The sequence below is a fragment of the Prionailurus bengalensis genome, chromosome E1 (genome assembly GCF_016509475.1).
Source record: "Prionailurus bengalensis isolate Pbe53 chromosome E1, Fcat_Pben_1.1_paternal_pri, whole genome shotgun sequence".
Lineage (NCBI taxonomy): Eukaryota > Metazoa > Chordata > Mammalia > Carnivora > Felidae > Prionailurus > Prionailurus bengalensis.
The window spans coordinates 7,782,977-7,806,190 of NC_057347.1; the positions used below are offsets into that span (position 1 = coordinate 7,782,977).

The 23,214-nt window shown below is 46.6% G+C and overlaps 1 protein-coding gene and 1 long non-coding RNA gene across 4 annotated transcripts in view; one reads left to right on the forward strand and one right to left on the reverse strand.

The window, feature by feature from the left end:
• Nucleotides 1–12,853, reverse strand: part of LOC122484981 — a 201,557-nt gene extending 188,704 nt beyond the window's left edge. Inside the window, exon 1 of one of the 3 annotated variants that reach the window (XR_006297756.1) lies at nucleotides 12,401–12,853. This is a non-coding gene — a long non-coding RNA (uncharacterized LOC122484981). The remainder of the gene's footprint in view (nucleotides 1–12,400) is intronic. The other 2 variants (XR_006297758.1, XR_006297757.1) reach the window with 2 other exon arrangements.
• An 11-nt stretch (nucleotides 12,854–12,864) lies between these two features.
• The window catches only part of LOC122484980 (protoheme IX farnesyltransferase, mitochondrial), a 138,465-nt gene continuing 128,115 nt past the window's right edge, over nucleotides 12,865–23,214 (forward strand). Inside the window, exons 1-3 of the mRNA XM_043583166.1 lie at nucleotides 12,865–13,009; nucleotides 18,154–18,287; nucleotides 20,260–20,581. Coding sequence (XP_043439101.1) covers nucleotides 12,967–13,009; nucleotides 18,154–18,287; nucleotides 20,260–20,581 — 499 coding nt within the window. The 5' untranslated portion in view covers nucleotides 12,865–12,966. The remainder of the gene's footprint in view (nucleotides 13,010–18,153; nucleotides 18,288–20,259; nucleotides 20,582–23,214) is intronic.

Below are 23,214 nucleotides of genomic sequence, written 5' to 3' on the forward strand. Positions count from 1 at the left end.
CACACACACACACACACACAGCTAAAAACTTCTTCTACAGCAGACAATGCAGATATTAATCAGTTGTCAAGGTGCAAAACCAAGTCCAGAGATCTCGGCGTGCCCCACATACATCAGTGGGAGCAAATGCTCCCTTTCTGTGAATGAATCACAGCATTCAGCTCCACTCTCTGCCATGCTCCTCGCCGTTTGCTCAAGCCCAGCCAAACCAAACGAGGGATCACCAGTGGAGAGAACTGCAAATGTTTGCAAACTGTGAGCAAATGAGGAGAGAGTCCCACATTTAGAGAGACATGAATTATTGTGTGCAGGTATAAATAAACATTGTTCTCTGCTCGGGGTCTGTCAGCACCTCCGTGCTCCACACAAACTCATCCAGAGATAAATGAGCTAGTGTTACTCATACCTGATGAGCTCCAAAAACCACCTGAAGGGGCACACGCTGTACTTTGCTAAGCTTGTTTGCAAAACTCAGCCCTTGGAATACAGAGCTGCCCACAAAGCACGCAGCCAACTCTGAAATATGTGTTTTTAGGGAGCCATGAGGGCAAAACGGGTGTTCTCTTTTGTTGACCCACGTTCCAGGTCTTGGCAGTGGGCGCTCCGGGAGTCCAGGAGTCCACAATTATTTTCCCCTCTCCCTTGTCCATTTTTTAATTAAGGCATGCTTATTCTATGATATGTTTTAAAATACAATCAAAAGAACATTTAAAATTGCCTTAATTCTCCCAACCAGAAGTAACCACTGCTAATTTTGAACACATGCTTCCAGAATTTTTAATGCATGTATAAAGTCTACAGAATTAAAACAGGAACATAGTGTAGGTAACCTGCATTGTTCATTCAAAAAGAGCCTATGAACCTTTTAATGCCCATAAACAGCCTTTACAACGATATTTACAATGTCTGAGCATATGGACATAAAATAATTTATTTAGTCAAGACGTATTATTGGAGATTTACCGGGAACTGAACCTTTGGGCCGCTCTCAAATTTAATTTTTGCTCCTGAAACTGAGCTTGAGTGACTATTTTCATAGACAACTGTTTCTACCGATCCATTGTAAGGATAAATCCTTAAAAGCAGAATGCACAGATTAGAACTTTTGGAGGCTTCTTCTAGAGAGTACACACGATCCTGTTCTTCATCATCCTACATTTAATAGCACTGACTGATAACTATTCTTTTTTTTTTTTTTAATCTTTGCCAATTCAAAAGATATCTTTGCATTATATCACTTTTTTAAGTTTTTTTTTTTCAACGTTTATTTATTTTTGGGACAGAGAGAGACAGAGCGTGAACAGGGGAGGGGCAGAGAGAGAGGGAGACACAGAATTGGAAACAGGCTCCAGGCTCTGAGCCATCAGCCCAGAGCCTGACGCGGGGCTCGAACTCACGAACCGTGAGATCGTGACCTGGCTGAAGTCGGACGCTTAACCGACTGCGCCACCCAGGCGCCCCTATATCACTTTTTTAAATTTGTGCTTCTCTTACATTAATGATACCGAAGTTTTTTTTGTTTGTTTTATTTTTTAAAAATTTTTTAACGTTTATTTGTTTTGAGAGAGACAGACAGAGTGCGAGCAGGGGAGGGGCAGAGAGAGAGGGAGACACAGAATCGGAAGCAGGCTCCAGGCTCTGAGCTGTCCGCACAGAGCCCGACATGGGGCTCAAACTCACCAGCCGGGAGATCATGACCTAACGCTGAAGTCGGACGCTCAACCAACTGAGCCACCCGGGCACCCCAATGATACTGAAGTTTTTATCATATTTATTGAAAAAATGTGTATCTTCCTCTCTGTGCATATGCTTTTGTGCATTTAGTATTTATCTCTAAGGCTGTTCACATCTCAATAGCAGTATTTCCTTGTCTGTCCTGTGCGATGCAATTTCCCCCCATTTTTGACTTGATTTGTTCTTTGGAACACAGAAAAGTTTAAGATTTTTTAGGTTAAAAAATGCACACACCTTAATCTTTATGGATTCTATGATTTAAGTTGTACATGGACTATCCTTCCCAAGCTTATCTGTTCTTTTATTAACTCGTTTAAAATTTTTAATCTATCTGGAATAAACTTTAGAGAGTAGTGTGAGGTACAGACATAACATTTTTTTCTCCCCATGTGATGAGTCAGTGGTTCCTACCCTGTTTTTAGTATAAACACTCTGATTTGTTGTGATGAGCACTGGGTGTTACATACAAGTGTTGAATCACTGTATTGTATACCCGAAACTACTATTACACCATATGTTAATTTGAATTTAGATAAAAATTTCTGTATATATGTACATATAAAAATAAGAATATATACATATCCATGTATATATAGGCTCTCTTTTCCATTCTGATTTCACCTATCGCCCTTATCTAAATATGCTAGATACTCACATAGTCTTTGGTCTGTCCTCATTCTTTTCATTCTGTTTCAGCGGTCTTGGTATCTATTCTTGGGCAAGTACCACCAAGTTATTTTAGCTATTGGTCACTTTCTTTTTTTTAAAAAATCTTAAAAATGTTCTATTATTTATTTTTGAGAGAGGCAGAGCATGAGCGGGGGAGGAGCAGAGAGACAGAGAAGGGGACACAGAATTTCAAGCAGGCGAGCCTGACGCGGGGCCCGAACCCACAGACTGCGAGATCATGACCTGAGCTGAGGTCTGACGGACGCTCCACCGACGGAGCCACCCAGGCGCCCTGCAATTGGTCACTTTCCAGACGTATTAATACCTTAGTGGAGAGCCCTATCTTATTCCGTTTTGTGTTCCGACTTTTCTTAGCTGTTCTCGCTCATTATTCTTCCTCAAACACTGTGGAATCATTTAGGCACTATGTCTGGGATTACGTTACAGCCATAGATTACGGTGCAGAGAATGAACAGCCTGCGATATTCTCTCTCCTAACACAGAAAGCTGGTGTCTTTTCATGCATTGCAGTTACGTTGGGTGGGGCCATCTGATCAGTTCCGAGCAGCGAGCTGGGAACGTCAGAGACATTTACCACGTATGATCAGAGGGAATTAAGAGCATATGTGAGTCTTTCACATTCTCTTCCTCTGAGGTGGTGACCATAGAGGCCATATCCTGAGAATGGTGGAGTCACAAGATGGAAACAGCCTGGATTCTTGAAGTCCTGCTTGGAGGACGGTAATTCTGAAGTCACCTGGCCCGCACTAAGCTTGAGGTGAGCAAGACGTAAACCTTTGGTTTGTGTCAAGCCATATAGGTCTGCGGCTTTGTTTATTACCGTAGTATAGTCCCTTAGTAAAGGCTGCACATTTCTTAAGTATTGAGAGGTCTCTTGTTACTGTGATAAGGGAGTCACATTTTCACTTACCGTGATGTTCCTTTCTACCGGAAAGGGGACCCATCTGCCTAGCAGGAGAGGAAGGGGACAGATAGATACAAGACAGGAGCCTAAGAGCTCCTGTTCCTGATTGTAGTTCTAGCTCACACTCGGCCAGGGCTGCAGGGCAATGCTCCAGGGTGGTTCTTCCCAGAGCAGACCCACTTCCTGTCTTAAGCTGCTGACCTGCTTTCCTGAGCCCGGAAACTCGTTCCAAGTAGAAAGGCCACCGAATGCTTCAGGCAGCCTCTGTGTCTGTACCTGAGACGCTCACTCCTGGATTGTTTGTCCTGGCTCCCGGCCCCTCTAGCTCTGAGTCCGGGGAGGCGGGCATTGGTTGAATTCTGCTTGGTGGCCCCTCCTCGTTCTCTGTGCGGGAGTCTCACCCTTTATGTGTCCTGAAATCGTGGACTGATGGGCTCTTGTCACAATCTGGCCTCACCTATGCTCTAAATTTGCAGGAGTTCTTAGAAATTCCAGCCAAGTGGGCACCACCCCCGATTTCACAGGCACACATGTTCTTTTCATAGAGAATGTGGAGGTGTGTGTGGGGGGGGGGGGAAGGCAGAATTAATTAAATGTGTGAGTGCAAATCGTCATTTTAGACTAGTGGTTCTTTCATGGGTATTTTCAGGAGAACGTGGAAAAACTAAGTGCAAACCCAGATGTCAGTGGAGGGAGCAAGTTATCCCCACCCCCACCCTCCACCATCCTCTCTGCACGTGCAAGAAAGTAGCACTACCTGGATTTATGTTCCCACTGAAACTTCCCTTAGAAAATGGAAATGATTACGGTCAGTTTCAAATGATATTTTTCCCTCGGTTGCATAAATCAGGCTAGCCAGAACTCAGTTGATGTTCTCCTTTGCTTTCCCGCCCCTGGTTCCTGCTTTTTCAAACACCCATTCATGAATGAGATCTTATCTGTGGCAAAGATCTTCGCTAACCCTGGGGTAAAATACATTAAATACGAGTATTTTTTTTTTTCACAGAGCAAAAACTACTCAACTTAAATGCCTATCAGATTATACCCTTTCTAATATTTTTGGCATGAAAATGATCTATCTCTTATGAAGCAATCTTAACGTACCCTGGATGGTAGTTTGATTTGTTTTAAAACGCCTTCATGGAGTTGTTGGCAATGCTGTGTTGGTTTCTACATGATTTTTGAAATTTTTTGTGGTCTATACAATCCCAGACCCTAGGAACCACTGGAATGCATCTTCAAATAGTTGCTCAACAAGTGGAATATTTTCTGAGCCTTTGCATTTCTGAGAATGCCCGCCTGTCCCACCGAAAGACGAATTGTTGGGTATAAAGTTCTTAGCTCATAACTTTCTCTACCTCAAAACCCCGTGGAGTCATTTGGCATCTAACTGCTGCAGAGGAAATGTCTGAGATCAACCTCTTGTAAATAAATTTTTACTGAATAGTTGCAAGACTTTTTTTTTTTCACTTACACCTTCCTGTTTCTCGAGGCATTGCTGTACGATTTCCCCAGTGCCTTCACTGAGATGGCACGTGTGGTGGCTGATGGCCAAAGGGAGAGATTCTAGAATCACCTAACTTCGAATCGAGTTCCATGCTTCACCAGCCACTGTACCCTTGGGTGGTGTTAGAGGTCACACTGTGTCCGCCAAAATGAGATGCTCAAGTCCTATCCCCCAGGGACCCATGAACGTGACTTTAGTCGGAAGTAGGGTCTTTGCGGATGTAATCGAATGAAAAGGAGGTCGTTAGGGTGGGCCCTAGTTCAGTGACTCATGTCCTTATAAAAGGGAGGTGGGGACACACACACACACACACACACACACACACACACCCCAAACACCTCGTGAAGACACAGACACAGAAGGAAGATGGCCATTGAAGACAGAGGCAGAGGTTGGAGCTCTGCGGCCCTAAGCCAAGAAATGAAAGGCCTGGAGTTATCAGAAGCTGGAAGAGGCAAGGAAAGTCCCTCCCATAAAGGCTTCAGAAGGAACACGACCCTGCTGACATCTTGATTTCAAATTTCCAGGGGAGACAACCATTGTTTTAAGCCAACCAGCGTGGGGTCCTCTGTTACGGAAGCTCTAGGAAACGAATGTGGATTTCTCAAAGACTATGCACTTCAATTACTTTATCTATAAAAGGTGGATAATAACTTGTGATAGGACTATAGGGAAGGCGAAATATGATAAGATAGCAGGAGCCACTAAGTTCTGGCAGGCAGGAAGAATCTAATGAATAGGCTGTACCATCAAGGTGTCCCTTCTCCACCCTCCCATCACCTTCTTTGGGTAGCTCTCTCTCCTGGAAACGTTTTTTTCTGCACTCTTGACTTTTTTTTTTTTTTTTTTTTTTTATACAAAGCTTATATGGTTTTCATAAAATAATGAAGTCATTTGCCTTAACTGTGGAATTCCTGGGCCACCCCCAAAGATTTTTGGTTCAGTAGGTCTTAGGTAGACCTCCAGAATGAGTATTACTTGGGGGTGTCCAGACATGAACTCTCATTAAATACGGAAAGTGCAATGTAATTTAAGTGGCAGACCTGGTATTAGGGTTCCTGTTCTATAAATATGGAAACTGAGGTCAAAGGAAATTTAACCCAAGTCAGAAAATGTAAAATCAAGTAGTTGTGGTTTTTTTTTTGAGGCTGAACTTCAAGAACTTCACTAGTTGGATGAAACGTGAAACTCTAGACTGGTATGAAAAAATGCCAGATAATGAGGGCTCCATAATACATAAAATATGGGAGACGATCCAGTATTAGGATTAAGAACACATGGAATCAGAAAGGTTTAAATTCCACTTGTGGCGCTTACTTTCTAGCCGTGTGAACTGGAGAAAACTATTTAGCCTTTGATGGTTTCAAACTCTTCTCATCTGAAAACGGAAACAACCCCTATCGAGGTTCTTGCGGAAGTGACTTGAGACGCCACGACAAGGCATTTAATACAAAGTAAGTGCTAGATAAGTGACATTATTTTTGTACACACGCGTTGTTTTTGATTTCAAAAAAGGGACCAACATGTTCACTCTCTGCTCTTGACTGGCCTTGAATAAATGCAGGGAGAAAGGAAGTCCAGAGGTGAGAATTAGGACCTAATTTTAGAAAAGATGTGATGTCCATGCTTTCCTAGGAGCTTATAAATGAGTATTGTTGTGAGAATAACTTCTCTGGGATTCTTCTGATTAACCTGCCTTATTGATTTGTCTCCTTGTACCTACGAATTCTCTTATTTTTATAATATTGATGGCTCACTTGCCAAAATACCTCAGAACCACTTTTAAGAGTTCCCGGTAGCTAAGAGAAAATGTATGCTTGAGGATGCTCTTTCTGGGTTATGATTTTCTCAAGGCAGAGCGCCCAACAGGCCTTGCCTCCTGCCGTGCATGAACATTTCATCCTATTTTTCCACTCGGCCCCAGGATGCCGTGGAGGGGACCCGGAAAGGAATGCTTTCCTGGTGTGGGGAAGCAGGACAGTTTCATGTCATCAAAGGAGTTGGGCACACAGAAAATAGCAAGCAAAAGGACAGGAAGCTGATGTGCACAAAACTGCTTCTTTTATTTTTGTGTTACCTAAACCACTGTGGATTTCTGTATCGTATTAGAAACAGCCACCACGTTCAAATTTATTTTTGTGGAACGTGACCTGCTTTTCGGGTGTCTGACAATGATTCCAGGTGTTTCTCTGCATCCTCTGTCCTCAACAAGCTTTGAGGCCAGGTTGCTGGGCTCCCCTGTCCTACTTGTGGAACTGATCAATCATCCGGGATGCAAGGAACAGGAAACTACACGCTAGCTTAAGCATAAAAACACGCCTGGAGAAATAAGTCTGCAGATAGACCTAACAGCCTTGCTGCAGTGACTCAACAATTTCATCCAGAAACTGGGCTCTATTCTCTCTCTTACACCCTGCCGACCTCTGCTGGTCTCTTCCTAGTCGCAATATGGCTGCCTTGGCTCCAGGAATCACACTCTTCAGCCCTGCTTCCTGAGTATAAAATGGAAAGATCAAGAAAGCACCTTCTTCTGCATGCCTGCCTTTTTTTTTTTTTTTTTTTTTTTAAGCAGTAAACAGAATTATTTCCAGAAACCTTGCGGGCAGGTTTCGCCTATTTCTTTAGCCAGGCTGTGTAACGTGGCCGTCTCTGGAGGGAAGAAACTCTGGGAAATGCGAATGAGGTAAATCTGATTGACCTAAGGCGATCATGATTCACCTCCTGGGGCTGGGCACACTGTTTCCCTCAACAAAATGAGGCCACTATTAAAGAAGGCAGAAGGCCATGGCAGTGAGTAGAATTTCCTATAGCACATCTTCCTGGGTTTTTTGTTTTTTGTTTTTTTTTCCTTTTTCTGCACTGTGGAGCGGCACTTTTCCACTCCCCGTATACCAAGATACCACGTGTGGAACCAAGCCCCGGGGAGCTGAGGGGGAAAAGAGCAGCCGGCAGGTTATAGCTGAGGTGTCCTATCTGATTGGCATGATCTTGGCCTCGATCAGATCCTGATGTGGTCAGTTACCCTGGAGGAAGTATCAGCAGATGTGGGGGACCGATGTGAGCTGTTCGAAGCTCACAGGAGGCTGTTCTTTAAGCTCGAATCCGTACAGGGAGGGGAGGACATCTGTTCCGAAAAGAACTCGGGGGGGTTTATCTGCCCTGGCTCCAAATCTAGCTTGTGTCCCGTGCCTCAGCCCTGCTGGAGCTGGGAGCCGGCACGCCCCACACCTGCGGGCTCACGGCGTGGCTTTGCCAATAAGGGGCAGCAGTGCTGCGCGGCTGGGACCGGGAGAAGGGGCCCCCTCTTCCCACCTGCTGCTGGGCTGCCTGCAGCTCGGGTGCCTCTCCCTCCCATGCCTATCCTCGCCAGCAGTAGACGGGCCTGGTGTGTGGCTTCTCTGACACTTCAAGAACCAGCCAGGTCAGGTCCCCCTTGGAGACCCGAGCAGCCCTGTTCCCCTAAGTCTCTAAACTGTAACAATCCTGACCTCTCCCTTTTCTTCTCCCAGCCAGACAGGTGATACCTGCTTCCAGCAGGTGCTACCTCTCCGACGCCTCACAGATCCCTCTTTACCCTCCCGATTGCTCAGTCACCAATTCTGTACGTGTGCATCTGTATGTTAAATTTCCTGTTCAAAGGATGGGTGTGAGTCCTCTCTCCTGACCGGCCCGGACTCAGTAGGGCTGTCCTGAAGAGACAGACAGCCAGGGGCAGAATCCTGAGATAGCCACACCTCCTCACACCTGAGTTGTCTCCTGTCGTAGCAGATTACCTTTCCTAAGCCTCCAAAAGAGGATAAAGGCAGATAAAAGCTACTGTTCATTATTATTTTAAAGCAATTTTTACATGTTCATTTATTTAAAATTAAAAAAAAACATTTTTTTTTGAGAGTGAGCAAGCATGAGTGGGGGAGGGGCAGAGAGAGACAGGGAGACAGAGAATCTGAAGCAGGCTCCAGGCTCCAAGCTGTCAGCACAGAGCCGGACGCAGGGCTCGAACTCACGAACTGCAGAGATCACCACCTGAGCCGAAGGTGGACACTTAACTGACTAAGCCACCCAGGTGCCCCTAATGTTTATTTATTTTTGAGAGAGACAGAGAGGGAGGCACAGAATCCGAAGCAGGCTCCAGGCTCTGAGCTGTCAGCACGGAGCCCGACGCAGGGCTCAAACCCACAAACTGTGAGATCATGACCTAAACTAAAAGTCGGACACTTAACTGACTGAGCCACCCAGGCACCCCAAGCCACTGTTTATTATTGAGTAAGGCTCTGGACACACACAGGTATGGGGAAACCCTAACTCCGGTGAGCAGCACCAGACCAGGTGGGAGCCCAGATGACTAGAACGAGTCTGAGTCCCTTTCAAAGCAGGAGAGCTGTCTCGGGCAAGGAATACACCTAGGCCTGTCTCGTCCTCCAAGATCATGGGATCAGAAGAACCATCAAACGTGACGGGGAGTGGTAGTATATTCCAAGAGAAGAAAACCAAAGACCAGAAATCTCAAAAGACTGAACCCAAGGAGAAGACGTGAAGACAAAACCCAGTCTTTTAATCTCTTTGACCATCCTTCCAAAAGCTCGACTCTCAGCAGCATGCCGGGTAACATCCACACCTTCCAGCATCTCATTAGTGAAGACATTACAGGTGGAGTAAAGGGCAAGAATGACAATAGACAAGTAAAACCCTGGATTGCAAATAACTTGTTCTGTGAGTGTTCTGCAAGACGAGCAAACACGTCTAATAAATTTTAACTTGATAAACGAGCGATGTCTTGCAATGTGAGCCGTATCTGACGCTGAATGTCACATGATCGCCACTGAGCCAAAGGTTGTTGAAATTCGCTTTGATATACGAGTGCTTTGGATTGCAAGCATGTGTCTGGAACAAATCATGCTTGCACACCAAGGTTTTATTTCTAATGAGATGGAAAAATGTTGGCCTGCATGTCTAGAGAGGAAGTTCTCTCACTTAGAGTAAATTAACCTCCCTAGACCTCACTTTCCAAATCTATGAATTGGAAAGGTTGAGCTACACAGATGTTCGAGGCCTACCTACTCCCTGCAAGTCCTATCGACCTACATTGAAAACACATTGCAGGGGCAGGGGTTCGTATATGTCTTTTCCCAAAGAAACCTGTCCAGGAAAAAGAAGTCTAATGAAACAAGATAGTTCCAAATCAGGAAGTCTGATTCACCTAAGACTAAGTAAAAATCGTCAGTACAAATATGTTGCAATCTCCTAAACTGTGTGTGTGTGTGTAAGGCTAGCATTTTCCAAGTTTTCATGTTATTTCACAAAATGGGTTGCATTCAAAATGTTTGGAAACAACAGGGTTCAACAAAATTGTGGCAGACTTCTAGATGCTTACCCCAAATCCACTTCCTACTTCTTCCTCAGTTTTAATGTCACTTTAATATGATTTGTGACAGCAAGATGGCTAGGTCCACAGAGATGAACTGTGACTGGCATAATTAAGCTAGTCACAGCTTCCCTTGCAGCTATGGGCATTATATGTAGCCATGGAACCCTGTTCTTTCCAGAAGTACCTCCAAGGATGACTTTTCAGGAAGAATATGCTTTGAGACTATTGATGTGGGCTAACTTAATCACAATCACAAGACAGGGGAATGTTCTTCCTGACTGACCACACCAGGAAGTATTCATCGTTTAGGCATTTCTCACATTTCACTCTGGTTTCTCCCAATAAGTAAGAACCTATGCATTAATTCATGTACTTAGTCATACCTTGCCCCCGTTTTAAAAAAAAAAAAAAATTTTTTTTTTTCAACATTTATTTATTTTTGGGACAGAGAGAGACAGAGCATGAACGGGGGAGGGGCAGAGAGAGAGGGAGACACAGAATGGGAAACAGGCTCCAGGCTCCGAGCCATCAGCCCAGAGCCCGACGCGGGGCTCGAACTCACGGACCGCGAGATCGTGACCTGGCTGAAGTCGGATGCTTAACCGACTGCACCACCCAGGCGCCCCATCCCCCGTTTTTAGAAAGGATTTACAACGAAGGAAAAATCTGTTGCCCAAAAAGGTACATGTCTATTAAACGCTTCGATTATCATAAGCCAAGAGCACTTGGGAATTCCAATTTTCTGAGTGTATGAAATATAACATTCATGTTAACCAATCTTTTAGACATAGCTGTGTCATCGAGTGAAAAAAAAAAAAAGAGGCTGAAACGCAGTAATTCTCAGTTTTGTGTACGAAAATCACCTGTGGTGCTTAAAAAGAAAATTACAGGTCTCGTCCTTCCATTCCACACCCTTTCTGATTTAATTGGTCTGGAAGTGGTTCAGGCATCCGTAATTTTTAAAGCCCTTTGGGTGACTGTGACGGACAGCCAAGGTTGAAATAGAGTGCTTTATAAATCTCAGCAGCTGTGACATTTCAAGATGCTCGAGGGGCGCCTGGGTGGCGCAGCCGGTTGAGCGTCCGACTTCAGCCAGGTCACGATCTTGCGGTCGGTGAGCTCACGATCTCGCGAGATCTCGAGTGATCTCGCGTGAGTTCGAGCCCCCCGTCGGCTCTGGGCTGATGGCTCGGAGCCTGGATGGAGCCTGTTTCCGATTCTGTGTCTCCCTCTCTCTCTGCCCCTCCCCCGTTCATGCTCTGTCTCTCTCTGTCCCAAAAATAAATAAACGTTGAAAAAAAATTAAAAAAAAAAAGATGCTTGGTGAATAAGGTTGTATGGTATGGTGGAACTAACACTGTAGCAGGTGTCAGGGGTTCCAGTCTTGGTTCTGGAACTCAGTAGCTCGGTGACTGTGGGAAGATGACTTAAAACCCTGAGCCTTAAAATGCTATGGATATAAACGTCAAATGTTTATAAAAGCGTATGATAAAGTATAAGGAGTGTGAAAACTTTTAAGATAGTATTGGATACTGTTTTTCTCTTTATGGAGTGTTCTTTCCCTTGCATGCAGGAAAAAATCTGTTCCTCTAAGTAGAGTTCAAATCTCTGAGGCCTTCCCCGACCCAATTAGAATTGCTATCTCATCTGTATTTCTGCAACATCTTCTAAATTACCCGATCACACTGAACCCGTTAACTGACACCCTCTCCCACCCCCACGGGTACAGGGCAAGCTTCTACAGCTCAGAAGAATCGTATTTTCGGTATCCTGCGTCTAGCAATATTAGCTACCATGGAAGACAGCCAGAAATTGCCCTTATGGAACCCAGCTCCCTATTTCTCTCCTCTTTTTCAAAAGCGGAGTCTTTTTTCTTCAGTCCTTTTACTTGGGGAACTCCAACATTAAGGAAAAAAAAAATAAGAGAACAACAGAGGAAGGGAAGGCTTCTAAGATCTCCTCTGGTAATCATAACACCAATGGTCATTATTAGAACCTATCCGTAGTGGGCGTCTGTTTCCCCCTTAGAAAGACCTAATATTTAATTCTTGGGACCCTCTTACGAAATATATGTTATTACCCCTAAGTGAGGTTCAGAGGGCTTCTGTAATTTGCTCCAGCGGGTCAGAAGGGCAGGAGGTGAAGTGAGGACGCGAATGCAGCCCTCCCACCGGAGCCCGAGGTCAAGTCCCACACGCACCTTCTACATCCTGAGATGCTCTGGTGATTGCATTCCCGGGTGTGGCTCAGGTCCGACAAGCAACCTTGAGTTCACCGGTCTTCCCACTTGATAGCTAACACGGTAAGGCTGCCACTGGTCAGATTGGAAGGCGGAGGCATCGTTCCAAGAACCAGTTCCTCTTGACGATACAGTCAGCAAGAAGCATCCCAAACGTGACTTTGAAGCGCGCGGTGTCCAGCCCGGCCCATCGCACGAGGCCCTGGGATCCGGCCAGAAAACGCCTGGGAACCTCTGCAAACAAAGGTGCGGGGCCGCCGTCCTCTCCTCCCCGGAAGCCTTGGCCGTTCCGTGTTCCTCGCGTTTCTCGAAAGGACCTCAGGCCTCCGACCTCCCAACTCTACACGCTCCCGCCCAACCCGCGAAAACACCTGCAGCCACGGCCCCGTCTCGCCGCGTCCCGCCCTCCGGAAGTGACGCACAGGAAGCGGCTCTCCTCCCACGGGGGCGGGGAAGGAAGATGGCGGCGCCCAGCAGCCGGTGAGGAGAGAGGACACGGGGGACCCCGGCGGCCGGACTCGTGCGGTATGGCCGCATCCCCGCACACTTTCTCCTCACGCCTCCTGACAGGTACGGCGCCCGCCCTTGGCCGCGACTGTGGGAAAATTCTCATCTTTTTGCCACGTGCAGGGCCGCGGTTCCGGCCGGCTGCAACCTTGGGAGCCCTTGGCGAGGTCGGCTGGGTACCGGTGGGGGGAAGTGAGCTTTGGAGCAGCCTGCAGTGAAGAGGCCGGGGAGCGAGGGTCGTGCTGTGGCCCCGGGGGTCCACGCCGCCTTCGTCCCCCTCCCCCGGAGGGCTGGTGTCTGGGGCTGCTTTCGGTTTTCCGAGCGGAGGCTGCGCGGGAGGACGGAGGAGAACCTTGGGGCCCCACGAGCCTCCTGGCTGCTCAGAGCCTCCGTTCCTAGTTGCAAGTGTAAGTGACTTGTCAGCTCCCCTGGTGAGGACGGGCGAGCGCCTTGCCGTCGCTCGGAAGCCTTGTTCCCATAGAAAGGGTTGTGATGACAGCGAAGATAACGTTGTCGTGATGAAGTGACACAGATGGTGACAACCACAGAGGGCGGAGCACCGCCCCGCTCGAACTTTTGGCTTTCCACCATCGGCGGTGGCCCCGGATGGCCATCCTCCCGCTTGAAAGACCTGTAACAACTCTATGTTGAAGGCGGTCTGCGCCCCCGTGGCCCTTTGCCCCGTCTGGGCTCAGGTGCCACCTTTTCAGAGATGCCTACCCCGACCACCCTGTTTAAGGTAGAGCCCACCGCCCCCCCCCGCCCCTCTCTTCTCACATCCCTCCTATTTCTCCCCCCACGGTTAGCACAATCTGTAATGGTTGATTTACATACAGGCTTATTGTGTGTTTCTCCCAACTAGACTGTTAACCCTGTGAAAGTTAGGGACAGTTTCTCTTCTGGCTCATCTGTGGGCCCCCAGGGCCCAGAACGGTCCCCCGTGTGTATTGTTGGCTCTCAGTATTTGTTTGTCAGTGCGTGGTGTTTGTTCATTCGTTATGGAGATACTAAAGAACTGTTTTGTTTTGTTTGTTAATTTTTTTTAACGTTTATTTATTTTTGAGACAGAGAGAGACAGAGCATGAACAGGGGAGGGGCAGAGAGAGAGGGAGGCACAGCATCTGAAACAGGCTCCAGGCTCTGAGCTGTCAGCACAGAGCCCGACGCGGGGCTCGAACTCACGGACCGTGAGATCATGACCTGAGCCGAAGTCGGACGCTTAACCGACCGAGCCACCCAGGCGCCCCACTAAAGAACTGTTAAAGAGGAGGCTGGGAACTGTTTTGTACCCCCCCCCCCCCCAGTAGTTTTGATGAGAACCAACGGCTGAGGAATGTGTTGTTCCAGGTCCATATTGAAGGTAGGTAGGAGAGGCCGGGGACTCCCTTCTGGTCAAATCCCAGAACCGTTTTTTAGGCGTCACCTGTCACAAGCTCCCTGCAGCACCCAGCAATGTGGAGCACAGCCGCTCTATGGAATTCCTTTCTTTCTCTTGATAAAATAACAAACACTGACTTGAAATATTACACGTTAAAATAACCAGGTTATTTTATGGGTCTCTCTTGGCTGTGTAATCTCAGGGCACATCATTTGTGTTCTCTGGAATTGAGTTTACACATCTATAAAACGAGGGAGGCAGTTGGACCAGATGATCTCAAAGGTCCCTTCTGGTTCAGAAAGAAGGAAGGAGGCGGGGGGGGGGGGGGGGGGGGGGGGGGGGGGGGGGGGGGGGGGGGGGGGGGGGGGGGGGGAGGGAGAGGAAGTATAGGCGAAACCAGATGGGCCATGGTTGTAGTAATTGTTAAAGCTGGGGAGTACGTAGTGGGAGCTCACTGTGTTCTTACGTAATTGCGTGTGATGGAAATTTTTCGTAATGAAAAGTTTTCTTACAAGGTCCGTGATTCTTTTTTTCTGTCCTCCCTGACCGTGAGCGTTCTTTGATCCTGACCCCAGGCGCTCATTCTCAGAGAGCTCCTCCTTTCCGCGTGTTTGAATTGTCACCTCTGCACGGAGGTTTTCCAGTGTGCATTCCTCCGACTGGGCTGCTTTTCTGCCTGTCAGTTCTGTACTTTCCGCTCCTTAGAGAACAATCTCCCTTAACCGCTCAGAGCTCCCCAGTTCCCGTAAGTGGGCCGCGTGTGGTTCCCATGCGTTGTTGCTGGCTCAGTCTTTTCAAAGCTGGTATGAGAGGAATTAATAGACAGTTTAGCTTCCTGAGCCCGTGAACACAGTTGCCAGAAAATCTGCCAGGAAGAAGTATACAACCTGCTAATGTTCCAGTTGGAAGGTCGTTACGAGAGCCTGATACATGGAAGCAACGTGGTTGGAAAGGGTGGCAGAAAGGTAGAGTGGGATTATATTAGGCATCTAATGGTTATGTCTGCTTTTGCTTCTGAAAATTCAAAGTGTTTTGTAGCCATTACAAGAAATTCAGGACCTTTCAGTTACGTGTGTGTGTGCGCACCACATTTTAAAAGCTCTACTATCATGGGGGCGCCTGGGTGACTCAGTCGGTTGGGCGTCTGACTCTTGATTTTAGCCAAGGTCATGATCTCACGGTTGTGGGATCGAGCCCGGTGTCAGGTTCTGTGCTGAACGCGGAGCCTGCTTAAGGTTCTCTCTCTCCACCACACCACCCCCAGCCTCGTGCACGCACAGACCTTCTCTCTCTCTCTCTCTCCCTCCCTCCCCACAAAAATAAAAGCTCTACCGTCATGACTCAGTATTGGTGCGAATAGTGGATATGGTCACGTGTTTGCAGATTTTTAATGTTAAGTATCGTAAGCTCTGTGGACCTTCAAACCTATATTTGCTTAAGTAGGGCTGAAATGTCTTTCAGTCTCTAGGCACTGATGCATAGAAATACAACACGTTTTGACCGAATGAAGTGTTTTCATCGTTTAAATGTGAGGTTTCCTAGCTGTTTTGTTTTTTTTTTTCTTACTACTATTCTGGAGAATCTAGGTTTGACACACTTAACCTTGAGAGATATTTTCCAGGATGGTTCTTTCCTTCCCAGCAACTTGTACTTCTCATTGGACCAAATGACCTCAGAACTGGTTTTAAAATCCTATCTTTCCGGGGCGCCTGGGTGGCTCAGTCGGTTAAGTGTCTGACTTCAGCTCGGGTCATGATCTCATGGTTCGTGAGTTCGAGCCCCGTGTCGGGCTCTGTGCTGACAGCTCAGAGCCTGGAGCCTCCTTCTGATTCTGTGTCTCCCTAGCTCTCTGCCCCTCCCCCGCTCCTGCTCTGTCTCTGTGTCTCTCTCTCAAAAATAAACATGAAAAAAATTTTTTTAAGTCCTATCTTCCCAAAGAACAGTATCAAGGCGATAAAAGGAAAATTATACACCATCCAATTAAAAACAAAAAACGAGCCCTTGACTATCAGAGGACTCATTTGAAAGGAAATTTCAGAGGACTGATTTCAGTGTCGCTCTCCCCCTCCTGTGCGCATATGCAGGCAACGCACACTCACACGTATGGAAAATAAGTATTTCATAATTCACTGAGGTCGGAGGAGAGTCTGATTTCAGTGAAGAAATGACATCTCCAGTCTAAGATAATTGCCATGTGTTCTGAGGGGCAGTGATGCTGCTACCCACAGTCTCCGTAGGTCACGTAGGAAATCCAGTCATCAGACGTTATCTCGTCATTGTATAGAGAGCACTCTGCTGAGCTCTTAGAGCAGAGGTGAGTAAAGGGGAACCCCTGCCGTCAAGGAACCCCCAAATAAGATGGCAGAGACACATGGAAAGTTTCCGGTAAGAAGCGCCACTGAAAAGAGTTTAATATGCCAGAGTAGTCGAAAAGAGGCTTTGAAAATTTGACAGGCAGAGAGCAGAGGCAAGACACCAAAAGCAGGGAAACATCGACAAACATGGACAAATTGTGAAATGTGTGGTGTGCCTAGAGGAGAGTAAGGAGTTACACACACACGTCTAGGCCAGTAAGGTCTGTCCTGGGCTTCCAGAAGAAACCCTATCTGTTACAACCCATCCATGTCGAGATACTGAGACAGCAGTGGGAAGTAGGCATGAGGACCCTAGAAATGAGTTGAAGATTAGAAGTTACCCTAGAACTGCATTTGCTCAGGGACAATACGCAGTGGGGCACGGTTGTCTTGAATTGGCCACCCACAGCAAGACGCGATGGCACAAAAAGCTGAGAAGCAATGAGCGAAGGTGGGGGAGAACCAGAAATATTTAGTGTCGTGGAAGTGATAAAACCCTCCCCTTCCATGGCCTTACACAGAAGCATTGGATTTGTTGTTTGGGAGGAGGTATGGTTTGATTAAAAGCCAAATTCAGACACAGCTGTTTTGCTTCTTTTTTTTTTTTAATTAAAAAAAAATTTTTTTAATGTTTATTTATTTTTGAGAGGGAGAAAAACAGAGTGTGAGCGGGGAGGGACAGAGAGAGAGGGAGACACAGAATCCGAAGCAGGCTCCAGGCTCCGAGCTGTCAGCACAGAGCCCGATGCGGGGCTCGAACCCACAAACTGTGAGATCGTGACCTGAACCGAAGTCAGACACTCAACCAACTGAGCCAGCCAGGCGCCCCTGGTTTGCTTCTTTCTGACATGATTGATAGAGCCCCATTTCACTGAGGACTGTTTCACCTTCCTTTTGGTTATTCGTTTTCCCCAATGTGGCCAAAATATTAATCTGAAATGTATTTACCAGTTTATTGTTACTGAGAAAAAACTGTCTCTCATTTTCTGCCATTTTAAAACGTCTTTGAAGTTTACTTATTTTGAGAGGAAGGGGGAGAGAGAGAATCGTAAGCAGGCTCTGCACTGTCAGCACAGAGCCCAACGCAGGGCTCGATCCCACGAACTGTGAGATCCTGACCTGAGCCGAGATCAAGAGTCGGACATGTAACCAACTGAACGACCCAGGTGCCTCTGTTTTAAAAGTGACTGCCTTGTTTATTTATATTTTCTCAAAAAGATCAACAGTGCGGGCATTACAGCATTTAATATACTAAAAGCGTAATGATCCCCAAATGGAAAATTTCCCGTCCCTGCTGAAGAATTACGCTGCCTTGGTGAACCACTGCAGTGATTGGCAAACCCGATCAGAGGTCTGACCCATCACGCAAGCGTTGCTTACCGCGGTGGCCGGCTTGGCTTCTGGGTAGGTGCCGTCAGCACTTGGTGAGGAGCACTAATCATGGGCGCATTGTTTTCCCCTTGTCTGTGTTACAGGTTGGGTGGGAGGATGTGTCTGGTATCTGGAAGGAAGAGCTATGCAGGAATCCCCTCGCGAGTTCATCCGTCTTTTCAGGAGCGTCCGTAAGCAGTGGATGACATTTCAACACTTTACCTTCCTCAGGCGCATGGTATGTTCGGAAGCGCACCCCCCACTCTGCTGCTATCTGCCTTTTCTTTCTTTGGAGGAGGAAATTTGAGACATTCCCGTTATCAGAAGAGCCGTAAGAAGTGCTGCTTGAAAAAGATTTTTATTTAGTGTCCTCTCGAGTTTATCCAAAACTTGAATTCCTCGTTTTGATTATTAATTGAAACCAGAATAACCCTGGTGTCCGAGGCTAAAAGTATGATCATGAACTTATTGATAAAGTTTGGAGAGAGATTGGAAACTTCTGGCATATTTCACCTAGGGTAAAATTAGGAAAAGCTGAACCGTTATCACACATCTCTTTAAATTCTTTAAGGTTCTGTGAATGTATCAGTAACGTAGAAATAATTTCTTTACCAGTGTGACCTGTGTTCCCGCATCAGCCTTGCATCCAAAAGTCTTTGAAACGCAGGCACTTCTGAGTAGACTCAAGCAAACTGAGATCTTGTCATTTGCTAGGGACTTTATAGTGAGCTTTGCTCATACATCTCGGGCCTCTGGGTTGGTTCCGTGATCTCGTGAGCCACAGGGTAACTTACTCCTAATTAGCAGTGAGGACATCTGCCATTTTCTCAAATAGAAAAGTACAGAATGGAGAAATGAGAGCTGAAAACTCATAATTATGACACAGGTATGAACAGTTAGCAAATTCATCCTCTAAAGTCTGATTTGATACTTCTCTCATCTTTTTGAACTTAGAATGCCCACCTTAAAACTTAAAAGTAACAAAATCTTAATGAAACGTTATCTTGATAAGAGATTTACATTTCCAGAGATGTTTAGATTTCTTAAGTTGGGGATCAAGGATAATGGATATTTAGAAGCATGTATATAATGCCTTTTTTTATATAAACACAACTCTGGTTCATTCACGAGTTTTCATTCCTTTCTAGGACTAGTGTATGTCATTTCAAGTCTTTGTGACGTAACTGAAAATCACTTAACTGGTTATCAGAATAGGTGGGTCCAGGTACCAGGGACACATACAACTAACTCGCCATTGACTCTGTCACTTTATTTCTGAGCTTTGGTTTTCTCTTCTGTAAGTTAAAGAAAGAGATAATAATGATCATGATCCACTTTCTTTTTTTTTTCTTTTTTAAAAATGTTTTTTTAAATTTAATTTTGAGAGAGGAGAGAGAGAGAGACAGTGCAAGTCGGGGAGGGGCAGAGAGAGAGAGAAACATAGAGTCAGGCTCCAGGCTCTGAGCTGTTAGCACAGAGACCGATGTGGGGCTCGAACTCATGAACTGCAAGATTACCATCTGAGCTGAAGTCAGACGCTTAACCAACTGTGCCACCCAGGCGCCCCAGTGATCCATTTTCTTAAATAGCCTTTTGGAAGCTTAAATAAGATACACAATTTATAAACTGTAAAGATATGTATTCTGTAAAACCAGAAAGGGCCCTACTATGTTAGTAGTAGTTATTACTTTTCACTGGTAAGCAGTAGAGATTGTTGGACTCTACGTCTCGTGTTCTTCCCACATACACAGCGCTTTAATGTCACTTAGTCCTGAATTCTACCCCACCGCTGAGCCCCTCTCTGTTTGCCTATGAACATTGAAAGTCCACAGTAGGTTTGACTTGGGCTCTCAATGATAGAAAACTTTTTCACCGTATTGGACGTTTAACCTCCAGCTTGTGGTACTGTGTTGAGGAAAACGCTGGAGTATGAATAAGAAATAAATTTTTCTTTCAAGGAACTTAAATTTCTAGGACTCTCTAAACCATAGAATTAAAAATCGCTGCTGAGGCATTATAGTCTCTGTACCTCTTAGCCTAGAGATTTCCTTGTAGAAGACATTCTAGCATTCATTGATTCAGCATACGTTTACAACGGTTGAGGAAAATCTCTCAAGTCCAGTATCAGACTGACGGACGGTGTTACTAAACAACCGTCTAAGAGCCTTTGGGGCCTTGGGTTGATAGTAACGTGTACTTTTTTTATTTAGTATGTCACACAACTGAACAGAAGTCTCAACCAGCAAGTCAAACGGAAGCCAGAACCCACGGTGTCCCCTTTCCTTGAGAGAAGCTCTTTGGCTCAGGCCAAAGCAGAGACCTGTGCAATGAGACCTCTTCCACCCCCCCACCTACCTTTATCCAGAAAGCCCAATGACAAAGAACTGCTGGAACTGGAATCGGCCTCCGTAATTGAAGGCTCCCTCGATGTGGGAAGAGAGACCAAGGATGAAAAGCAGTGGAAAGAGATGAAACTCCATCTGGATGATTTGCCAGGAATCTTGGCTCGGCTGTCCAAAATCAAACTCACAGGTACATTGCTTTTCCCGTATCGTCAGATTCTTGCTTAAAGCCTTACTTGTGGTCAGATGCCGCCGCCCCCAAAGGAATATCTTCAAACTGCTGATCCTCCATTGGTGGTTTTTGCTCTCTTCAGCGTAATTGCGATTTAAAACCAAGTTTTCCAAACTCCGTTTACACGGAACTGTAAATGGTTTTGCACCAAACGCGTGGTACTAAAACTAGTCTCTCTCTTAGTTGCAATTAAAGTACAATGCCTGTCCTGCATATTTCTCATCTTTTGCGTTTTTACACCTGCTGTCCTTTAAAGCTGCAGTGGGATAATGAGTTCTGGTTGAGGCCTGGAAACGAAAATGCCTGCACGCCTGTGCTTGGTACGCAGCACACCTGCGGTGGCCACCAGGACTCCGAGCTCACTTCTGAGTTTTGCTTCTTGTAGGGCCTCTGGGATTGTCCCAGGCATGCGGAGATCTAGCGCGCTTCTCTGAGAAACAGGTCTGGAACCAGATTTTCGTTGCCTAAGTCTAGCAAACGGCACCAAATTTTACCGTACGCGTTGGGTATTAACCCGTAATCGTGTCAGTTGGTTGTCAACAGCCACCAGTGAGTCAGGCGAAGCTTCATTGTTGGCATCCCGTCTCGTAGCTAAGCGTAAAAGTAGCTTATTGTGGGCTAACCCTGTGTAGAAGGTGGGGTCTGGGTCATCCTGCAGCTTGAAGACACGGTCTCTCCTCTTCTTGGATGAGCATGGGGAGAAGTATAACGGGCGAAACATAAAGTTAAACCAGGTACTCTCTGAGGAGAGAAGTGCGAAGTAATGTTAACGGAGTCAAAATGGAGAAACGAACAGATGAGACAGAGAGGCTTTTGAGAGTAGAGAAAACCAGGGAAAGCAGGGTGGTGGTGGTGTGTGTGTTTCAGGAGAGCTGAGCCTGAAATCCAAGGTGAAAGGAGGCAAACTTCTTTCCTCAGTGACCGAGGTCACTTAAAGAAAACCTTTTTTTGGGGGGGGGGGGTGCGGGATGGAAAGTAGGCATAGGGAGTTTGACGGGAAGAGCTGAAGAGTCACCGTAAGACTTACCCAGTGTAGCTCTAAAACAGTGAGACTGATTCCAAGGGCCTCCTCGCAGACATGCCTTAGTGCTTTCCAGAAGCTGAGCAAGGAATCATCACATTTCACCGAAGATTGCTTTCATCATTTATGCAAGTGGCGTATCGGTGCTGCCATGGTAAGAATGACTCCCGAAAGCGATCATGAGGATGTCACCCCAAAAATGCGTCCTCCCGGTCTGAAGGCAGCGGAACTGACCTCCGCCACCAGCAAGAACTTCTTGCGTTGTGTGCACCATCGCTGAACGTGCCCACATCAGTATCCCCCTCTCATCCTGCAAATCACTTCTCTCTCTCTCTCTCTCTCTCTCTCTCTCTGTCCCATTTCTGGCAGTAATAGCAGCATTCTTTGCTTCCCCCAGACCGGAAACCTTAGAATCGTTCTTGAGTCTTTGCTGCACAATCTCCCTTCATCTCGAGTCTGACATCCAACTGTTAGCATAGGAGTCTTTTGTAACGCCCATGAGATTTCTCATCCGATTTTCTGAAGCTGCCACCCTAGCTGAGGTCCAAAACATAAGATGTCTGCGGTTACTGCAGGAGCTCCTGGCTGTGATCTCTGCCTCTCTTCTTCTGCCAGACCCACTTTCCTAAAACACTGCCCTCGTGTATTCCTATCCTGCCCAAGAGTCTGCAGTCCTCCCATACGGCCTCCCGCCTCAGCTCTGCCGGACCTGAGAGGAATGACGAAACTCTTCCCCATCAGCAGACTTTTTCCCCCCACCCTGTCCTGCCCGTCAACTGGTCATTACACCCACCATACCCGTTCCTCCTGCCCCTCTTGTATCCAGTTAGCGCCTTTCAAGGCTTTTCCATTAAGCCTTGTCTTGCCTGCTCTTGGCCCGAGTCTCCCTTCTCAAAACTTGGAATATGGCTTTGAAGTCCAGCATAGTGGAGTTCAGATCCTGGCGAGGTCATTTACTAGTCAAGTGAGCCTTTGGCCCGTTTCTCAGCCTTGTTGAGACTTCTTCGTGTAGAGCAGGCACCATGATCATCAGAGTTAAATCACATGGTGCATTCAGAGTACCCAACAGCACGCCCGACGCATGGGAGCACCTTGAAGGTTAGTTTCCAAATGATTACAGGTAGACGTCTGCTTGTCTATTTAATGTATGTTAGATTTCCCCTAAGATGTCTGCGGGCAGACGTCGTGCCATCTTGTTGAGTACGTAGCTCTCTGCGTACAGTGCTTCTCATTTACAAGGACTTGATTGTAGGAGGGAAATCAACAAATTGAAGTTGTCCGGAGGAGGGCAAGTGCAAGGAAGAGGGGGGCTGGAAACCCTGTCACTTGGGGCAGGGGGTGGTTTTTCTTGGGAGAGAGAAGGGAGGAGGGAGAAAGCAGATGAGGGAAAGGAGAATGAGGACACCTATCCAGCGCCTTCCAGTGTCTGTGGCGCCTTTGATTTAAAGGAGCAGTGCTGCTGACTTACAGTTGAGAGGGCAGAACGGAGGGACTGCACATGCCAGCAGCGTGAGGGAGAGCCCGCGGGAGAAGGATCGGGTGCGAAACGGGCTGCCTCAAAAGGCGGCGG